At 40.3% G+C, this 16338-nt stretch overlaps 1 protein-coding gene across 2 annotated transcripts in view; it reads right to left on the minus strand.

Moving 5' to 3' along the window:
• Positions 1–5282: 5282 nt before the first annotated feature.
• The window catches only part of TAF3 (TATA-box binding protein associated factor 3), a 140346-nt gene continuing 129290 nt past the window's right edge, over positions 5283–16338 (minus strand). For both annotated transcript variants that reach the window (XM_077836839.1, XM_077836846.1), the window contains 3 exons: positions 13136–13391; positions 8242–8348; positions 5283–7458 (listed from right to left, as the gene is read on the minus strand). In XM_077836839.1, coding sequence (XP_077692965.1) covers positions 7344–7458; positions 8242–8348; positions 13136–13391 — 478 coding nt within the window. In that variant the 3' untranslated portion in view covers positions 5283–7343. The remainder of the gene's footprint in view (positions 7459–8241; positions 8349–13135; positions 13392–16338) is intronic.

Here is a 16338-nt window from a genome sequence, read left to right on the forward strand (position 1 = left end):
GGGCTTAGTAGAAGCTTCGGGGAGCATTGGCTGTTTTTACTATGCTCTCACCTAAGTACCTAGCAACTCAAAGTGCTATCTCTTAGATTACACAGCCAGCAGAGCCACAAAAGGCAGGGATCATGCTCATCTGTGAGGGATATATTCTGACAGACCTCACAGAAGCAACTGAAGGCAACGAGCGGCTTCTCAGACATGCCTCAAAAAACAAACAAACAAAAAAACCAGCGGTGGAAGATAAAAGAATCACCAACAAAAATAAGATCTCATTGTGGAGCTTAGTCCTACCTGCCGTATTCCACACGAAGTATCTGAATAAACAGTTCTGAAGCAGCAGGACTGATGGATACAAATCCTGAGGAAATATGGTGGAAGATGTCCAGGTATAATCTGAAGAGACACAGGATTCACTGTGGCTCACCAGCAGTGTAAGTGGTTTCCGCTACCATCAGCAGTGAAAATGGAACTAACAAAGGTAGGTGGCACCCACTGTTGAGCCGGTTCAGAGAGACAGTTCTAAAGCCTGGAGAGTTCCTAACAGTCACACAATGTGGAGGCCAGGAGGGATGGGCATATATAACCAAATATTATACCCAAAGGAGGCTTTGGGCATCCATCCCAAATTTGAGATCAGGGCTTGAATGAGCAAGGCACTGTACAAACACATAGTAAGAGCCAGTCCCCAGCCCTGAGAAGTTTATAATCTTAATAGACAAATCACAGAGTGGGGGAAAGGAAGTGTTATCCGCTGTGATGTGGTGTCCACCCCACACAAGGCCTGACGGGGTTAAGGTGGCCAGGTGGGTCAATTAACTGCCCAGGCTGCACCTGGAGGAAGAGCCAAGGAGCAGCGATTAATTAGATGAGGTTCAGCTGGATGGGAACAGGAGAGAACTGTATAAAGTCCAGAAGCTGAGAGCATCTACGGGCTGCAGGGAAGGAGTCTGCAGTCACTACCTGAGAAAACGGGTGTTTTTGGGACTACAGAGGGTAGTTTACAGTTACTCCGGGGAAGAGGTATTTTGGGCTGGCAAACCCAGAGAAAGGAGAGAGCCAGAAAGGCTCATGGGAAAAGCAGCAAGTTACAGAATAGAGCAGATCTTGTCTGCTGCTGAGAGGGTCCCTGAGCTGGAACCTGAAGTAGAGGCGGGCCCAGGTTCCCCACCAGTCATGGAGGAAGTGACATAGACCGGGCAGAGAGCAGACTGCCTGGGACAGTTTGCCCCAAAAGGCTTTGTTACCCCAGAAGAGGAGGATGCACAGTGACCTGGCCGGAGGGTCAAGCTGCTAAGGAGCTCCTGAAGTTGCAAAGATGGGTGGAGAGACTGCCAGAGGACGGCACAGCACCTCTGGAAGGAGCTAATCCCCAGACCCGCCAGGAGGAAGCACCCTAGCCTAGTGGTCTCCATGACATCCCCATTCTATAGATGGGGAAACTGGGGAACGGAGATATTAAGTACCACGGTTTCCTGTAAATCTGTAACAGAGGCAAGGATGAAGTCAGATTTGCTGAGTGCTATCCTTCCTCCTCTGTAGTCACTACTAAAAGAGAACAGTCACCAGCAGTTACCACATTTACTATTAAGATAGAGCTTGTCAGTAAATGACTGAAAAAGAAATTTGGATTAAAAAATGGAAATAATTTTGTGCAACCCCCTTCCCACTGCTGTTTTCTTTCCAGCTCTCGTATCAGGAAATATTGTGGTGCTGCCTCTGCGTTATTTGGCTCCCCCAGATAATGCAGACATTGAACTGGAAAACCTAAGAGTTTAATAAAACGAATAGTGATTGGCCCTGAACATATGGCAGGATGACCCTGGCAACACACCCGCTCCCAGGAATCAGTTTAGTTTCCTTATTAGCAGAGCCACTGCGGTTAAGAGTGGTGTATCCAAGACCTCTTGCACCAATCCACTACCAGCACTGCGGGAGTGCTCAGATTACAACAGTGCGGTGGTCCAATGACATGCCATCACACATCTCGCTGCAAGAACAGTAAACAACGACTGAGGCTGAACACATCTTGATCTGATATGCTGTCAAAACTACATTTTAAAGGGACATTGCCAGGCAACGGTTTTTATTTCATAAAACAAATCCCCACACATTTTAGATTATTAGAACTGAAGTTTAAAAATCAAATTCAATTTTCACTAGTCATACTGGTTATTTTTTGTAGCCTTCCCCCAGTTTAGGCAACACAATAGGCTTGTTCATTTTAATTTTTTATTTTTTTTTCTTCGAGTCAGTTTCTGCTGAGTTTGCTTTCACGTTTCCACATAATAGCACAACACTGGGAAATGCTTCAACTGACAACACAGCAGGGAAATCTTTACTCATCAGTAACAACTTTCAATCTGAATTTTTAAAAGTATCATGGAAAATTTTCTGCTTACATTTTCCCAATAGCTTTGTTTTACAAAGCCTGTACGGTGGGCAAAATTTTGACATCCCATTAACTCTTGAGCAATGCTTCACTGCTAACATCCCTGAGCACAATCATTATTTGTATCAGGTACAAACACAGGTACAAATCCACAATATCTCTGTGCCCACTGTAGTCTTGTGTTTATGCATCAGCCATGACAAAAATGAAATAATATTTTACATACATTTCCGGAGACCATAGAACTCCATATTACCAGGCTTAAAAATCAATGTTCTAGGAAAAGCAAAATGAATCCTGGGGGATTTAAAGTAATTGTAAAAGTAATCACCTTCATGTACAAAAAGCCCAGTCCTCAGCAGGTGTAAACAAATATAGCTCTATGGACTCCAACGGATCTATGTCAATTTACACCAACTGCGGATCTGGCCCAAACACTGCATCCCAGGGACAGTTCTATGAAGAATCACAGCTGCACCTTGGCTTGTCCCGAGTGAAAGAGCCGAACAGCCAGTTGTACCATCAGGTACAAGCTGTTTGGCTGTCTTAAATCTCCCATTACAGCATCCTCTGCTGTACTCCACACATGGATTAATAGATGCTTTATACTTTTTAGGTTACAGCTGATCCAAGATTCCAGAAGAAGAGAGAGAGAGTTTCCTAAATAGAATGACTGACACGATTGTGATGAGAGACTTTATTCAGAACATTATCTAATTCATTCTACAGTCAAGGAAACTCAGGTACTTTGAGACAAATTTCTAAAGAAAACTGCTATGAACTAAAGAGATTGGGCATAAAACCATTTGTATTGAAAACTTAGCCAGCATGCCTTTAGAGAACTTCATTCATTAACATTCTTTCTGGCAAGGTTTCCATATATCAGTGTTCATTTTATACTTTAATTTGGTTAGTAGGTCTTTGTTTAATCGTCCTATTGAAAGGAGAACAAAGAAGGTTTAGGCGATAGAGTGAAGTAATGCACGATATTTTATCTCTGGAAAGCCCAGGACAAAGTCACAGGCTCTGATACCCTCAATTTTTTTTCTCCTTCCAGGACATTGGGAATCGCAAATCAGCTGAGGAGCATAAAGATCCTCACTGTAGTTAACTGCAGACACCTTCGGAAGAGAAACACCTTGTCAACCATGGAAATTATGCTTTGCGTGCTACATATACTTCTGAAGTTAGATTATCTGGGTAAAAGAACATCTCCATAAATCCCCTTCAATAAAATTGCTAGGCAAGACATTTTCTTCATACAGGCTTTTCCATAAGATCTTGCTACTAGGTCACAGATTTTTCTGGGTGCAAAATGTGATTATACAGGTAACGAGTTTGGTTAATTACAAACACACTGGGAGCTAGTTTTTTAGGATTCTGCACTAGCTTTCAGACACATCCTACGTTACTGATGAACACACTACACACCTGAAACATTTAAGTTTGACTTCATTCAGTTAGAGATCCAAAATGTGCGTCTTTAAAGCACAAAAGGGCAGGTTTGGAGCTGCCGTAAAATGAAATAGGCTCCCTGACTTAAGTGGAGCTGTGCACATTTACACCATATTAGCACCTGGCCCAGTATTGATAGTGAGATTCAATAGGTTTTTTCCTACTACCTAACTTTTATAAAGTTTTCCTTAATTTTACTATTAGTATCCCCTGCAGTGGCTTAAATCTACCACTTGTCCTGATTTACTGATTAAAAATAGTATCCCATCTTGTTTTTTACATATATGTAGAGTTATCTCTCTCTTCTTTATTTATTGAAAATTAGTTCTTTCCTCATAGGTCTTTACTTCCCAAACCTTTGGCTATGTTTATTATTGTACTCTGAACAGTCTAATTTACAAGACAGAAACTTGTCCTGTAAAGACAAAGACCAGCAAACTTTCCTCTTTGATAAAGCCTTGCCAACGTAACAGGCATGACATTCACCACATGGACACCGCTCCATCAAAAGAAATAAAATTGAAAGCCCCAAAACCACCAAAAAAATAAAAATAAAAAATCAAACCACAAAACACAGCAGAAAAGACTCCCAAACAAACATACAGATCAAATACCCAACTAAAAAAAATAACTAACCTCACACCATCAGAGTTTCTATAACCTGAAAAGGGATAATAGCTAGAAATTCCATGAGGTCTATTTGAAACCTTGCTATTGTGAATCTCTTACATGGAAGGAATTAAAATAATCAACTGAGGGGTGGACTACAAAATGCTAATGTAGGTAATTTTAAAATGGCCACTCAACAGCAGTCAGATGGTAGCCACTTTTGGACCCTGATTATTCTCTTACACCCAGTACTAATACCCTTGACTTCTGATCTATTCCAGCGCAAGTGAAAGGAGAATCAGGCTGTTCATTTCTACTGTCCAAGGCTGGATTCAACCTTGTGACCTGGTGAAAGGCTTCATCTCCCCTTACCAATCCATGAGCCATTCAAGCCTTCTGATAATCATTCTTTGGTGATGTTACTGCAAAGATAATTTATAAAAAAATGAATTGAGTTTAGGAAAACAACCCTGAAATAGCAAAGGACAAACACACAAATTCCTGAAATGCAGAAGTGGCAAATGTGAGACTTTTCCATTTGTATCTCAGTTGCATAATTTAATCGTTTAAATGTGGGAAGTTCTGATTCACTGAACACAGGGGGAAATTGATAAACAAGTTACCAAAAGCTAAGTTCTTTATTGTGCAACCAAAGCAAAGAGGACCAAAGACAGTATATTTTGTGTGTAATTATGATACAGGAAAAACAAGGATAAGTTTTAAAATGTCAAATCATTCAAAATTAGAAATTAAAACCAAGAACAGTCTTGGCTAATGTGTTGACTGGTAATTAGGGATAGAATATAAATGAGGTGGCATTGAACAAAGAAGGTAACAGTGCACTTTTAATAAACCAATTTCATCCATATCTCCACTGATTTGCAATTTAACAGTCATATCAGGAAAACCTAATTTCTTTAACTAGACAAGACGTTTTAAAAAACATGACTAATTCATTCTCATTAATATCAATTTAGATGGCATTTTAAAAAAGTAATTCGTTATATCTGTGCAACAGGTTAAATGTTTGCATTCTAAAACTCAAGATGCTTATTACTGTACAGTTCAAAGTAGGAGCACCCCAAAATTAAATAATGAAGGCTGGATTTACCCTATAGCTTTTGAAACATAAGGCATGATACTTAAAATCTAATGCTATATACTTGATTTACCTCTCAGACACACTGTACTAAAATATCTAATACTGTCACATTTTTGCGGCATTCTAGAGAATTATTCCTTTGTTTAAAATGGAGAATAAAACATACATTTCCATAGCATACTTTATTTGTCTTTGCAAGGTAATACTGATTAAAAGATACACTAAAAGAAAACATCACAACAAACACAAAATGGCATAGTACGCTTTCTAGTCTTTATGGAATACGAAAAACACTTCCTTTTTCTAAATGCAAGCGCAATCATTTTGACAAACACACAAACACTTGCAAATAAAAGGATCAGCTCCAGCTACAAATTAAAACTCAGTTGTTACCATTAAAACTGCTAGAGCCCATTGCCTTAGGTCCCGATTGAGAAAGGCACTTCAGTACCTGTCTCACTATGCATAAGAACAGTCCCATTTCATGCACTGGGATTACTCCCTTCTTAGGGTACGTCTACACTACCCCGATAGCTCTGTCGTCGATTCCTGTACTCCACCACGGCGAAAGGCGGAAGCGGAGTCAACGGGGGAGCGGCGGCAGTCAACCCCGCGCCGTGAGGAAAGTCGACCTAAGATATGTCGACTTCAGCTATGCTATTCTCGTAGCTGAAGTTGCGTATCTTAGGTCGATTCACCCTCCCACCCCCCAGTGTAGACGAGGCCATAGAGTTACACGTATCCTTAAGTACCTTCCTTAATCAGGGCTTTAAGCAGAATGTTGGTTGGTTTCATTAGTGGGCCACCTGGAAAGCTCCTTTTGGGGTGGGTCTATCACAATCCTTTAAAGCCACAGTAATGGCCATAAATCATACAGAATTTTCATACCTGCTAGGATTAGACACTCAAAAAACCCCAAACCGATAAACCTTAAAAAAACAAAAACAAAAACCCAAACTTTATAAATATCAGGTATTTACACGAGAGAACATCTTTTAATGAGAAGTGTTTTTACACGCTGATGAAATATACAAGCAATGAAAAGGTACACTGACAATGACTAAAAACAAAAAGTATAAAATATATTACAGGTCCACTGAAAACAATTCACATGGAAGAAAAAAAAACCCCTGACACAATAGAAACTTTCTTTTAAAAAATAGAAGATATTTCACAAAAGCTTGAACATGTTTATTTTATGTTAGTACTAAAAATCAAGGAAAAAAGCTTCATATATTCTTATCACAAAAATATTTACCAGCCCACTTTTTTTATTTTCATGTTATGCTTATCTGGCTATGCAGGGATAGAGTTTTGAAAACTGTATTCTGACTACAGAAATCATTCCAGTAGGTCTCCTTAGATTACAGTTACTGCAATTTACATGTTTGTCCTCTCTTTTAACACCTTAATGCAAAGGCTTAGGAGAGAATAAAAACAAATCAAAAAGGACAGAGGAGATATCTTTATTTACAACATTTGTCATTGTTGCTGCTGATCTGCAAGAGCAGGAGCTGTATTGTTAACTATTTAACCCTCGGTATCACTCTATGTGAGTTTCCTTCAGTAAGTGAAAGCCAGTGACAGAACATAATAAAATCTAAACCACTGGGGCCCACATAGTTTGGAAAAAACAACAGTCCAGAATGGACAGTGTATTTTTGTTCCTGATTCATTCAGGAGTCAATCCATAAAACCTGATGACGGATGATGAGGCAGAAGCACAACGGAGCCGTCTGCCACGGAGTCAGTGCTGAAGTGACTGTACGACTTAAATCCACCGCGAAGACTTCAGTGGGCTCTGTGCTTCCGCTTCTTATGTTTTTTATCTTTCTTTTTGCTGGCACACTTAGAACAGAACCATTGCATTTCTTCTGGGGGTGCAGCCGTAATTCCAACACAAAGCCTATAAATTTGACAAAAAACCCACAAGTAAAAGTAAAAGTAAGGTCTCAGTAAATCAACGTGTTACTTTTCTTTCTTATCCAAACAGGATGAACTTTTCAGAGGGGAAACAGAATCTGACTAAATTTTTTAGCCTCAAACCCCACAGACTGGAAATTTAAACCCTCTTGTTTTGAAACAATGAATTTCTTAGACTGCCACTTATATAAGAAATGGGTTTTTTTTTTGTAAAATAATATGAGAAGTCTACTGCTTTTGGGTGTAATACCCCAGATTTAAAACAATGCCACATCATCATTTAAAATTATTTGTGGAAAAGCCCTTCGATTTTGTTTAGCTGTCTGAAAAAAATACCTAGAAAGTGATTCACATTTTCTAAAAAAGAGAATGTGCTTCAAAATGTTTTTTTTTTTCATATAATGAGCCCATAACTTGAAACTTTATAGCTATGTTCATGGTGTTTACAGTCCTGTTGTTCTTAGAGTACGTACCAGTATCTGATGTAATAATAGTTTCAAAACTATTATTATTGGTTTTAGCAGAATATTTTCCTATAAGTTCTAATGCAAACAAACGAAGAAACATGGGCACCCTTGCAACTTAAAATTTACTTTTGCAAACTTCCAAAGTAACAAAGACAAAAGTAAAATCTTCCGAATTCCTAGTTTAAATAAAAAGGAACTGTCCAAATAGTATTCTAGCTTTTTGTGAATAACCACGTGGTTTCTAGGACAGCAGCAAGGTGTGAAAAAATGGCACAGAAGAAGAGGTTACAACAACCTACCAGTGATACCAATCATCACAGTCATCACAGCCTATCATTGGACTGCCATCATCAGCTTTGTTGCAGCCAGGACAGATCCAGATCTGGTTACCCCATTCATCTCGGATCTGGTATAAAAAGGGAAGAAAAAGTTGATTCTTTTTAATGTCAAGTAAGCAAACATACCTGATTTTCTCAAACTTACATTTCCTGTTTATCAGTCAAAGCTATCTAATGTTCACTCTACTCCTGGAAAGTATACCTAAGAATACTCTAACCACAAGTGCTTGGCAATACCATTCTAATTGATTTTGCTATACCGGATTCAGATGGTAAAAACAAACACTGTTTTACACTGCTCTGTAAACCAGTAAAGCCAGTTAAACCACTTGACCCAAGAGAATAGCAATCACCATGGTTTAACAGTACAGACTCTTAGCTGCTGATACCCTCCCAGTGATCTGGGGACTGATTTCTTTTTTAATTTTACACTGCTTATGGATAGAACAATGGTAGCCCCTTGCATAAGATAATAGTCTTACATGTATGTAACAAATACAGTGCAACGTGCATATATTGCCTTATTACTTATTAGCCAAACTCAACTACCTGATAAGATCAAGGATATAAAAAAGTTGTTACTGAGTAACTTTCCATTCCTTTTATGACATTGATGTCACAGTACAATTTACTAAAGGGTAAATGCAATGAGAGAGGCAGATCATTTACAATATTAAGCAATTGTTTACTAAATTCATCTCATTCAATACCTTATGATGGATTTTAGGGGGGGGGTATTATTTCCAGTTTAAACCACATTACAATTTTTTAAATTTCAAGATTGTTTCATTAAATAGGTCTTTTGTATTGTTTGGTAAAATCTAAACATTCACAACCGTCAGAGGATCTACACTGATTTAACCACTTCTGTGACTTAAAAGTATTTAGAACAGGATTTCATGTATTTTGCTTTCAATATTTCCTAGAACACATGGTCATATATCCTGTATAGTACAGAGAATAACTTTTCTTGCTACCTGTGAGAGGCTTATAAGGACGACATTAAAAGTAAGGTTAAAAACAATAAAGGGTATTAAAAAGAAAAACTAAACACATTTTGGTCTGTAGATCACCATCCAAGGAAATCAGTGAAAATGCACAAGGACTGCATTCAGTTTATAATTCATGACTGACATCTCTTAGCTTCTTGGAAAGGCCTGTAGTTTTTTTCATTCAAAACTAGATTGCAATAAGCACAGGAAAATATGATGCAGGGCACTATTCTACCTTGACAGGGAGATGGAATTTGGTTTGAATGATCTTGGATTGTAATGATCATTCAGATCTACGTATCAAATCTTACTCTGCAAAGTCATTTTGTGTTTGTGCAAAAATGTTTGCTCCTCATGTAAACTGACAGTTTGGACTTTTGGATGTTAGGGTCACACAAAATATTTTCTCTGAAGGAATCAAAGCTAAGAAAGAATCACACACTGTCACTCGGCTGCAAACAAACAATGCTACGATCTACGGTAGTGAAGATTACAACCAATTATAACCTGTCTTGACCAGTCTTGGCAATAAAATGCCTAGCAAAATTAGCACTGCCCTTCCAAGATAGGCACTAATTCTTTGTAGGTGTCTAATCTGGGAAGTTCATTGTTTTCTTATATGAATCACCACTGCAATCACCTAGTCTGACCTCCTGTATAATACAGGCCATAAGATTTCTCTGATTTAATTTCTGGTTGAACTAGGGCACACCTTTTAGGAAAACATCCAATCTTGATTTAAAAATTGCCAGTGATGGAGAAAGCACCACAACCGTTGATAAATTATTCCAATGGTTAAATACTCTCACTGTTAATAATTTGTACCTTATTTCTAGTCTGAATTTGTCTATCGTCAACCTCTATCCACTGGATCTTGTCATATTTTTGTCTGCTACATTGAAGAGTCCTCTATTATCATGTCCACATAGGTACTTATAGTTTGTGATCAACCTCCTCTTTGTTAAATTGAACAGATTAATCCCCTTGAGTCTTGCACTATAAAGTTTGTTGTCTAATCCTTTAATCATTCTCCTGGCTCTTCTCTGAACCCTCGCCAATTATCAACATCTTTCTTGAACTGTGGACAACAGAACTGGACACGCTATTCCAGTAGCCTAATACAGAGGTAATATAATTTCCCTACTCCTACCTGATATTCCCACTTATACATTCAAGGATCACTTTAGCTCTTTTAGCCACAGCATTGCACTGGGTTCTTATGTTCAGCTGATTATTCACCACGACTCCAAGTCCTTCTCAGAGTCACTGCTTCCCACGATAGAGTCCTCCATCATGTAAGTTTGACCTACACTCTTTGTTCCTAGATATATGACTTTATATTTGGCTGTATTAAAACACGTATTGCTTGCTTGCTTGTGTCCAGCTTACTATGTGATCCAGATCACGCAGTATCAGTAACCTGTCCTCTTCATTATTTATAACTCCCACAGTCTGTCTCATCTGCAAATTTTATTAGTAATGATTTTATGTTTTCTTCCCGGTCATTCATAAAAGTGATCAGCAGTGCAGTGGTTTTCAAACTTTTTTTCCGGGGACCCAGTTGAAGAAAATAATTGATGCCCGTGACCCGGTGGAGCTGGGGATGAGGGGTTTGGGGTGTGGGAAGGGCTTAGGGCTGGGGCAGAGGGTTGGGGTGAAGGGGTGAGGGCTGCAGGGTGGGGCCAGGAATAAGGGGTTCACGGTATGGGGCGGGCTTATGGCTGGGGCAGGGGGTTGGGGTGTAGGAGGGGGGTCAGGGCTCTGGGCTGGGGGATGCAGGTTCTGGGGTGGCGCCAGGGATGAGGGGTTTGGGGTGCAGGAGGGGGCTCCGGGTTTGGGGAGGCTCTGGGCTGGGGCAGAGGATTGGGGCACGGGCTTACCTCAGGCAGCTCCCGGTCAGCGGCGCAGCAGGGGTGCGAAGGCAGACTTCCTGCCTGTTCTGGAACCACGGACAGCACTGCACCCCAGAAGCAGCCAGCAGCAGGTCCGGCTCCTAGGCGGAGGCGCGCAAGCGGCTCCACGTGGCTCTTGGCTGCAAGCACCACCCCCTACCCACAGCTTTCATTGGCCAGAGCCCCATGGCCCCCCCGCCTAGGAGCCGGACCTGCTGCTGGCTGCTTCCAGGGCGCAGTGCGGTGTCAGAGTAGCTAGGGACTAGCCTGCCTTAGCCGGGCAGCACCACCAATGGGACTTTTAATGACCAGTCGGCGGTGCCGACCAGAGCCACCGCGACCTAGTGCCTTACATTCCGCAAACAAGTACTGGGTTGCGACCTGCAGTTTGAAAACCACTGCAGTAGCCAAGAACCGATCCCTGCGGGACCCCACTAGAAACATGCCCACTTAATGATTCTCTGTTTACAATTACATTTTGAGACCTATCAATTAGCTATTTTTGAATCCATTTAATGTGTGTCATTTTGCATTGTTTTAGTTTCTTAATCAAAATGTCATGCAGTACCAAGTCAAACGCCATACAGAAGTCTGTGTATGTTACATCAGAACTATTACCTTTATCAACCAAGTCTGTAATCTCATCATAAAAGATATCAAATTAGTTTGACAAGATCCATTTCCCACAAGCATATGTTGACTGGCATTAATCATACTATCCTCATCCTTTTTTACTTCTTTATTAAACTGAGTCATGTATCAGCTGTTCCATTATTTTGCTTCTTACAGTCTTCTGGAATTTCCCCAGTGTTCCACGACTTACTGAAAATCAACATTAACAGTAATGGCTCCTTGGCCAACTCTTTAAAATTCTTGAATACAAGTTATCTGGACCTGCTGATTTCAAAATATTTAACTTTAGTAGCTCTGTTTAACATCCTCCTTAGTTACTGTTGCAATGGAAAGTATTTCATCATCTGATATGACTACACTATCTGGCTTTTCCCAAACAGAGAACAGAAATATTTATTGAACACCTCTGCCTTTTCTGCATTATTATTTACAATTCTGCCATTTCCATCTATTAATGGACCATTACCATTGTTAGGATTTCTTTTGTTCCTGGCCATAGTTTTTTCCTTGAGTCCTTTTGCTTCCCTTATCAATTTTCTACAATTCCTAGCTTCTGATTTATATTCATTACTATCAACTTCATTTCTTCCATTTGTTATATAAATATTTTTTAATATCTGATTTCACTACCCCCTAAGCCAGGCTAGTTTTTTAACATTCTTTCTTGACGGTGGCTTTTGAACATCTAGTAAAATGTTCTTAAGCAGTTGCCAATTATTAACATTTTTCTGATTGTAATGGGAACACTCTAAGGCACATCCAAGTTTTAACCCCACCTGAGATATGGCAAGCTCACAGCACATGGTGGATTGGCTACAAGCTATATGCAGGAAGCGTGCAGCGCTTCAGAGTTGCACAAGTATCTGCAACCTTGGTACACTGATAAAAAAAATTAGTAAATAATAGTGTACTGCACAAATTGGAAATTACTGCTGAGTGCTAATTCTAAACTTTTCCTATTGTGAGGGGTTCTTTTCCTCATTGAAGGCTACATCTATGGCAAGCATTACAAAAGAATCTGAAAGATCTCAAGGAGAAAAATATTCATGCTCAGACAACTAGAAAATACCCAAATGGAACTGTAGTAGACTTTCCAGAAGAAAGACAACCGTTGGCTGAGAATAAGCATAAGACATTTATGTACAAGCAATTTTTTGAATAAGTTATCAACCCCTGAAAATAGGTGCATGTAGAGAAGGGGCTGTATACATGTGACTAACACATGACACTGTATTGGCACGGCACCTTTACTTTGAAAATGAAAAGTCACCATGAAGAAGAATTCTCAAAAGATTGATCTCAATAGCATTAAGACACACACTGAAGTATACCACATACCACGTAGGTACTGACAGTCTCTGTCACCACACTTCTGACTGGCGCTTTGGAGCCTCCTGCCGCAGAAACCGCAGGAGAAGATGGTGGAATTAGAGCAGGCGAGATGGTAGCTTGTGGAGGAGGAGGAGCTGGAGCAGGAGGAGGGGTCACCAGGACAGGAGCTGGAACGGGGGATGGCACGGGTGGTGGTGTTTTGGGCCGACTTACAGGAGTAGATGGTTTAGCCTCTGGGGCTGACACCACTTTGCTGATGACTCTGCCAGACAAAAAGACAGACACAGAAGAGTTGTTGTAAAACAGTAAAATGTTATTGGCTAAATATAAGAAAATACAAAATGGACAATTCACTTTGCCTTTCAGAAAGCTAAAAGGTTGCTTCCACACAGCTTTAGAACAGTTTTCATTGCACATTGCTCCCTATCAAACAGGTTGAAATAGACAGCCATTACAAATTGAACTCCAGTGCCTGACACAGCCACACTGCTCTATAGCTCACTGTATATAAATACTCTCTATGGCTTTACAGAAACTAAACTCGCTACAGAAATTGAGATTCCCAGTTAGTGGGAAATATTAGAAAGGAAAGTTACTCAGCTGTGGGCAGCACTGATTTTAATCTTCAAGCTGAGGGGGCAATACCACTCTCTAGGAGTCTACCTTAGAGGTTCTACAAATATTTGAAAATTTGTTACTTCTTTCTTCAAATGTTTATAGACTGAGTGGTGGTTTTAGTCAAGATAAACAAATGAGAGACACACAATATTATTAGCAGCTAGCATTAACTGCTACCTTCTTTAGTAGCTGAAGTAGTAGACAGGATGTGGCTCTAATAAATATACACTAGACAACAATCATGCAGAGGCAGGAGGATGGAGTAGATAATCTGATTATTATTAAGTAAAACTTGGAGTGCACAGCACTTTACAGAAAGACTAAAGACAAGGTTGCTGCTGTAAGAATCTTACAACCTACGTTAGAAACAAAGTAATGTTGAAACAGAAAGATGGTATCATGAAAGGGAGGGGGTAGTTCACGCAAAAAAGGGTTACAAGACTGCTTGTTTTCACAAGGGCACATCTTGTTGGAACATTTAATTAATTTTTACTTTGCCAAGTTAGTTTGGGAATGTTGGAGAGACTGTGCAAAGAAGTAGGTTTTGAATAAAGGAAGTCACATGGCATACAGGATCAAGGTGAGCATTTCAGGTATAGGTGGAAGCAAGGAAAATGGAATGGAGACGCTTGTGAGTGAATACAAGAGGGTCACGTAAAGGGAAGCAGAATCAGAGCAGGGCAGTGGCCGGAGACAAGAGACAAAGGGTGAAATTCTGGCCCTATTGAAAGTCAAGGGGAGTTTTGTCATTGACATCAACGGACTTACAAGTTCAACAAAAATGCAGACAAGTCAGAGCTGAGTAGAGCCTCAGACTCATCCGGGGGAGCAACTCCCGCTCTAATTTCCACAGTAATAGTGATAGGAAATTATGATAGATCATCACCTGATCACCAGCACAAACAGAGACAAAAAGTAGCAAGAAAATCTCTCTTTCTAGGAAATAAGTTGTTAAAAAATACTTACCATCCTACACTTAAAGATTTTCATTAAAAGGGGATAAAGCATTCTTTAATGTCACAACTGATTCCTGTTGACAAGAATGCCCGAAGAGTACACTGCAGCTATTCTCCTGCGATACTCAAAATGCAGTGTGGCTAGGACTGGGGCCATGTTTGCATTCAGCACATAATCTAAGTTAAATTGTACAAAAGATTTGAAACTGTAAAATATTTAATGCTATGCTGAGGTATTAAAATAAAAAGATGTATTGTACTTCTATTGAGATAGCCTATTTGCACTCCTAACTTAGGACCATGACAAGAATCATAGTAAAAATATATATAGCTCACAAAACAAGTTTTGATATAATTAATCACCATACCAACTATATTACCATTCAACAAGGTTCAACAAGGACAAGTGCAGAGTCCTGCACTTAAGAAGGAAGAATCCCATGCACCGCTACAGGCTGGGGACTGACTGGCTAAGCAGCAATTCTGCAGAAACGGACCTGGGGAATTACAGAGGACCAGAAGCTTGATATGAGTCAGCAGTGTGCCCTTGTTGCCAAGAAGGCCAATGGCATATTGGACTGTATTAGGAGGAGCATTGCCAGCAGATCGAGGGAAGTGATTATTCCCCTCTATTCAGCACTAGTGAGGCCACACCTGGAGTACTGTGTCCAGTTTTGGTCCCCCCACTACAGAAGGGATGTGGACAAATTGGAGAGAGTCCAGCGGAGGGCAACAAAAATGATTAGGGGGCTGGGGCACATGACTTACGAGGAGAGTCTGAGGGAACTGGGGTTTTTAGTCTGCAGAAGAGAAGAGTGAGGGGGATATGATAGCAGCCTTCAACTACCTGAAGGAGGGTTCCAAAGAGGCTGTTCTCAGTGGTGGCAGAGGACAGAACAAGGAGTAAGGGTCTCAAGTTGCAGTGGGGGAGGTCTAGATTGGATATTAGGAAACACTATTTCACTAGGAGGGCGGTGAAGCACTGGAATGGGTTCCCTAGGGAGGTGGTGGAATTTCCATCCTTAGAGGTTTTTAAGGTCAGGCTTGACAAAGCCGTGGCTGGGATGATTTAGTTGGTATTGAACCTGCTTTGAGTAGGGGGTTGGACTAGATGACCTCCTGAGGTCTCTTCCAACCCTAATATTCTGTGATTCTATTTCTGCCTGTCAAGGCCTAAACGTGAGAGGCAATAAAAAGAAGACAATCAAAGAGGAGAAACATTAGAAAACTAGCAATGAGGTAATGACGTGGGATTAATTCCTCCAGCATCAGTAATACTGTTTACAGCTTCAGCCTCATGACTGCATTTCCGATGTAAACAACCTGACAATAATAAAAATGAGACGAGAGACAAAAGGCAAACCAACGCGGAAGATAAATTACTGGCACAAGCAAAAGTCCTTTGGATAGTCCAGTGGAACATCTTTATCCTTCCTTTTGTAGGTCTTTTTTTACGGTCCTATTATAAGCCCTTCAGGGCACCACCTTTGCTCTCATCTGTTCTATATAAGTTTTTATATGAGGCTCATCAACATAGTATCTAAGACTCTTCCAGGAGTGCATTAGCAGTGTGACTGCACATCTGGCCTGTGTTGTTTGTTCTCTCATCGCTCCCTTAAGGGAGAAGCACATACA

Source organism: Eretmochelys imbricata, chromosome 1 (assembly GCF_965152235.1).
Source record: "Eretmochelys imbricata isolate rEreImb1 chromosome 1, rEreImb1.hap1, whole genome shotgun sequence".
Lineage (NCBI taxonomy): Eukaryota > Metazoa > Chordata > Testudines > Cheloniidae > Eretmochelys > Eretmochelys imbricata.